This window comes from Eucyclogobius newberryi, unplaced genomic scaffold (genome assembly GCF_026437365.1).
Source record: "Eucyclogobius newberryi isolate DKJ021-1_F unplaced genomic scaffold, fEucNew1.0.hap1 SCAF_15, whole genome shotgun sequence".
NCBI lineage: Eukaryota > Metazoa > Chordata > Actinopteri > Gobiiformes > Gobiidae > Eucyclogobius > Eucyclogobius newberryi.
The window spans coordinates 10,437,973-10,443,972 of NW_027315779.1; the positions used below are offsets into that span (position 1 = coordinate 10,437,973).

Sequence of the window (6,000 nt, forward strand, 5' to 3'; positions counted from 1 at the left end):
ATAACATTGACTTTGACAGCGGCGCTCAGGAGGATTCAGGGTGGGGAAAGAGGCGCTGCGAGGCGGGGAGGAAGCGCTCTGTCTGCCGGGGAGGAGACCCAGGGGACCAGCCGAGACACGACAGAGCGACACAGGCTCACACCCGAGCTTCCTCCTGCTCCGCACGGACTGCTCTCGGGACGACACGGGGCTGGAGGTAGACCTGGAGACGAGCCGGGGAGACGGGGACGAGGGAGCGGGCTTTCTGCTGCGGTGAGCCCGGGACATCGGCGCTATGGAGCTGGAGAACATCGTGGCGAACACCGTGCTGCTCAAAGCCCGCGAAGGTGAGACGGAGCTCGGTCTGACACTGCGGAGGAAATGCGGAGTAAACCTGCTCTCGGACACGTGTTTGAGACTTTCATTTAGTTGCAATATTTCTCATAACTTCATACGAATGCACAGAACAACTTAATCTCGTTTCCCCCTCATTGACATGACTTTAATTAGCGACTGTCACATCCGTCAAACGAAACAGACACGGACTCCCTCTGAAAACTATACATTTACGCAATATATTCAGGATTAGTGCTTTTTTACGCAATTAAAACACAAGTATTACTTGTCAGTGCGCATTTTACTAACCATCATTTAATTCGGCATGGCGAGTTTGGTTGTTTATACTTTAGTTTGATTAAAATGTCAGTATTTCTCACAACTTAACATGATGCATAAACTATATTACCACACTTACAGTACATACAGCAGACATTGTACACACCAATATTTAATTCTTTAAACCTAGGACAAGTACAATTTTAAAAAAAAAAGTCAAACGTGGCTGTGCCACTTTGATCAATGTTCAGGGGGTCAAAAATGCCCTAGTTGTGGCAAAATTACCTTGAAATATATTCAATATTCTATATAATAATAAGAATAATAAGAAACCTGGCAAGAACAAAGACTCGTCGCATTCCATTCCATGGAATGGCTCGAGCCAATAATAATGACAATAATAATAATAATAATAATAATGATAGTCTAGTTGGAAGTTTTTAGTCCAGTCCTTTGCTGACTGACTTATATGTACAAACCTAAGGAAAAGGACGTGCACATAAACGTCTCACCGAGTGTTTGCGCACAGAGCGAAACAGAAGCAGCTGAACATTCGCTGCAGAGTTTTACCATTAAGTATCTCAAGGTTTGTAAGATAAATGGATTTGCATTGAGTGTGAATGGCGGCCCTGTCATTTAATCGTGGAGCACTGGTATTGTGGACCTCGTTGCTTAAATTCGCGTTGCCAGGTCCACAGGCCCACGTGAGATGACTCCTGACGACGCTACTTGTGACTCAAACGTACAAGAGACTTTCACGCCATAAATGTGGCGGTGAAAGGCCCAAAGCATCAAAATGCATCAAAACATCAATCTTGAAGTGCATGATACCAAGGCAACCTGTGGATTATTTACGTTAACCTTTACGTCAGGTTTATAATGTAATGGAAAGTGGCACACATTATGTTGCATCACTCTGTGGTCTGCCAGCAACAGTGGGAAAGAAAAAAATGACAAAAGAAATGCTTTTCTGGTGATGAATTATGGACAAACAGCACAGGAGATTTACAGATCTTTAACTTTTGAATTTTCTGAGACAGGGATTATGCAACAAGCGTCAATGAAGCTAAATTGTATGTTTTTGATGCGGGAACTGTGTTATATCTTTACGCTTTTTACACTTTAGTGATATGTGTCTTTAATTTGATGTGTTAGAAGCTGGAGCATGGATTTAAGTCAGTAACTTGGACCAACTGTGAAGTTTAGACAAGTGTGTCAGGAGGAGCACTCTGTCTGAAATGGTCCTGGTTTAGTCCATGTTTAGTCTTGGTTTAGTCCTAGTTTAGCCCTGGTTGAGTCCTGGTTGAGTCCATGTTGAGTCCATGTTGAGTCCATGTTGAATCCATGTTGAGTCCATGTTGAGTCCATGTTGAGTCCATGTTGAGTCCATGTTGTGTCCATGTTGAGTCCATGTTGAGTCCATGTTGAGTCCATGTTGAGTCCATGTTGAGTCCATGTTGAGTCCATGTTGTGTCCATGTTGTGTCCATGTTGAGTCCATGTTGAGTCCATGTTGAGTCCATGTTGAGTCCATGTTGAGTCCATGTTTACTCCTGGTTTAGTCCTGGTTTAGTCCTCGTTAATGCACACCTCTTGTGGAACCTTCCTGGTCTGAATTTATCTGTATTTCATTTTTGCCAATTTGATTTTCTTTCTTTTTTCTTTCCTTTTTTTCAATTTAAACACATACAACACAAAACAAAGAAAAAAAAAGAAAACAAAATCAAGACATTCATAAATGAAAACAAATAATAAGACAAAAGTCACGTCCTGTCCAACAAATCAGATCTCGTCCAGAGTCGGTCAAAGGAAGTCCGAATGTCCATTTGTGTCAGTTTCTCCAACAGCCAGACTCTCTCTCCCAGAACACGTGCTAATGCTTCCCCCCTGCCGCCACAGTTTCTCCAACAGCCAGACTCTCTCTCCCAGAACATGTGCTAATGCTTCCCCCCCTGCCGCCACAGTTTCTCCAACAGCCAGACTCTCTCTCCCAGAATACGTGCTAATGCTTTTCCCCCTGCCGCCACAGTTTCTCCAACAGCCAGACTCTCTCTCCCAGAACACGTGCTAATGCTTTTCCTCCTGCTGCCACAGTTTCTCCATCAGCCAGACTCTCTCTCCCAGAACATGTGCTAATGCTTCCCCCCCTGCCGCCACAGTTTCTCCAACAGCCAGACTCTCTCTCCCAGAACACGTGCTAATGCTTTTCCCCCTGCCGCCACAGTTTCTCCAACAGCCAGACTCTCTCTCCCAGAACACGTGCTAATGCTTTTCCTCCTGCTGCCACAGTTTCTCCATCAGCCAGACTCTCTCTCCCAGAACACGTGCTAATGCTTTCCCCCCTGCTGCCAGTTTCCCAACAGCCAGACTCTCTCTCCCAGAACATGTGCTAATGCTTTCCCCCCTGCCGCCACAGTTTCCCAACAGCCAGACTCTCTCTCCCAGAACATGTGCTAATGCTTTCCCCCCTGCCGCCACAGTTTCCCAACAGCCAGACTCTCTCTCCCAGAACATGTGCTAATGCTTTCCCCCCTGCCGCCACAGTTTCCCAACAGCCAGACTCTCTCTCCTTGCGGATAACGAGCCGCTTCACATTGTGTCACATTTGTCCGACAGAATCAACCTCCAAAACACGCGAGTTTTGTGGTTTTCCATTGAGATGCGCCCACACTTTCCCACTCTTCATCCGTCACAACAAAATCACCTTCTCTCTTCCTTTTATTTTGAATACACAAAGTAGAACTGTCCAGATTATTATGTGAAACAGCAAATGGTACCAGCGCTAAACCAGCTCTAAACCAGCTCTAAACTAGCTCTAAACCAGAACTAAACCAGAACTAAACCAGAACTAAACCAGCTCTAAAATAGCTCTAAACCAGAACTAATCCAGAACTAAACCAGCTCTAAACCAGAACTAAACCAAAACTAAACCAGGCTAAGCTTCACACTTGTTCCTTGTGATAAATGTAACGCAGGCTTGTGCTTCTAGCGTTCTGCCTTAAGCGTTCTACCTTCAGCGTTCTACCTTCAGCGTTCTACCTTAAGCGTTCTACCTTCAGCGTTCTACCTTAAGCGTTCTACCTTAAGCGTTCCACCTTCAGCGTTCTACCTTCAGCGTTCTACCTTAAGCGTTCTACTTTAAGCGTTCTACCTTCAGCGTTCTACCTTCAGCGTTCTACCTTAAGCGTTCTACCTTCAGCGTTCTACCTTAAGCGTTCTACCTTAAGCGTTCCACCTTCAGCGTTCTACCTTCAGCGTTCTACCTTAAGCGTTCTACTTTAAGCGTTCTACCTTCAGCGTTCTACCTTCAGCGTTCTACCTTCAGCGTTCTACCTTAAGCGTTCTACCTTAAGCGTTCTACCTTCAGCGTTCTACCTTAAGCGTTCTACCTTAAGCGTTCCACCTTCAGCGTTCTACCTTCAGCGTTCTACCTTAAGCGTTCTACCTTCAGCGTTCTACCTTAAGCATTCTACCTTCAGCGTTCTACCTTTCTTACGTCTCACGTGTCGCAGCCACCGGAAGCGCGCTCGCCGCTCGCGTCCTGCCAGTGGGCGTGTACGTTTCCCTCGCTGATGTCGCAGCTTTGCTTTGGTTTTGTGAAAGCGGATGTGGGCGCTGCAGGCACAAACTGGAGGCTTTATCGTACCAACGCTTAATCTTATCCAACGTAAACGACGGGTCAACTTCACCGTCCCGTCTTGGAAAAGCGCTCTCTGCTTTTGAACTGGATCCTACGTTACGATCGAGTTCGTTGCGCAGTGTTTATTGTGCGCATCTTTTCTTAAACCCAAGTCAATCGGTCCAACTCCCCACTTCCTTCCAATTGTTTTTTTTTTATTTTTGCAATTCAAAACCTTGATTTATTGTGACTGGTCCAGTGCAGAAAATAACAAAGACATTAGTCAATCAGAATTTCCACACATTTTCATCAATAATACACTTTATTTCTAATATTCTCTAGAAGCCTTCCGTGGCCATATTTCGGTCTTCATTTGGTGTATCTTAAAAGAATAGTACAATAGAAATAATCGTTTTACTCGACGTCGACTACTAAAATTATTGTATATCAATATAGTTGGGACTAAACCGTAAACTAAACCTGGAATTGATCAGGACTAAACAAAGACGAGGCCGAACCATCATTTTGTTCTTTATTTGTGTTTTTATCATATTGGACATTCTTTGATTTAACCTCCATTTTAGCGTCTCGTTCAGTTCAGTCAGAGGAATAACTGTCCCATATAGTGACAACGTGGATCTCATATCTCTTTTATTGACATTGGGGATGACACTGAGGAGGAAGTTAGCATTGCTAGCGGGCCGAGCTAACCGTCAGGCACTTCCTGTTTGCGCGCGGTGAGCGTCACATGCGGTTTCTGCTGCTCCACTTTGGACTGAAACGTGAGATCAACCGTCTCACGAGTTCGGGCTGCAACAAGTGCATTGATTTATCGTAACTAATCGATTGCTGAAGTAATTGTCAGATATTTTAGTAATCGAATAATACTTAGGTTCTGAAGCATGCCACGAGCGGAGAAAAGACGTTTAACGACTGAAATTGCGCCGTATGTCCAACCAGGAAGTACGGGAACTTTAATTTACCGAAACAGTAGCAGAAGCAGTTTCCGGGTGTTCATTTCTTTTGCGTTTCACTCAAAGTGTCGAGCTTCTGTTGCACAATGTTTGTCTGTTTTATAATTGCACGTCTTTAACGAGAAGCGTTTCAAGACGGAACATCACCCGGACAGAAGAAGCTTGGCACATTTGCCAGTCAAATGGCTGTGTGGCAGAATGAATGGAGCCTTGATGCAAACCCGTTTTGTTTTGCATCCGGAACACGCGGAGATCGTATCGCCGTCCGCCGCGTAACGCCAACCTTCCCGACGGGGCCAGAGATAGGGCCCGAGTCAATGCAATTTCAGCTTTAACGAAGTATAACTGCCGAGGGAATCGCGGGAAATGAGACAAGATGGGTGAATAATTAGCGGTGGGCGGAGAAGTCGGATCCGCGGGCCGCGCCAAAAGGTCTTAGAGTGGACAGAGGCGACGTTTCGACCACATTTTGACCACATTTTGACCACATTTTGACCACATTTCAGCATTTAAAAGGCAGAATATTTAGTGTTGAATTGCGGGGCTGTAGTCGAGTGCCAGTTAATCGAGCCGTTGACTAAAAAGCACTTCTTTTATCCTTTTTTAACCCTGTATTTTGCTCTTTAAAAACACTTTGTTCTGTAAAAAGTGCATTACAAATAAATGTTGTATTATTATTATTGTTGTTATTGTTAAAATGCGAGACTCAGGGATGTCAAATTATTCGGTTAATCGATAATTGTGATTATTCAGGTTACATTATAAACATAAGAACTGAAAAATAATAATCGTGACATTTTTAGAAGCAAAATTA

General features: G+C 44.4%; 1 protein-coding gene across 1 annotated transcript in view; it reads left to right on the forward strand.

The window, feature by feature from the left end:
- Positions 1–40: 40 nt before the first annotated feature.
- Positions 41–6,000, forward strand: part of grk6 (G protein-coupled receptor kinase 6) — a 53,456-nt gene continuing 47,496 nt past the window's right edge. Inside the window, exon 1 of the mRNA XM_072445999.1 lies at positions 41–326. Within this exon, the coding sequence (XP_072302100.1) occupies positions 275–326 (52 nt within the window). The 5' untranslated portion in view covers positions 41–274. The remainder of the gene's footprint in view (positions 327–6,000) is intronic.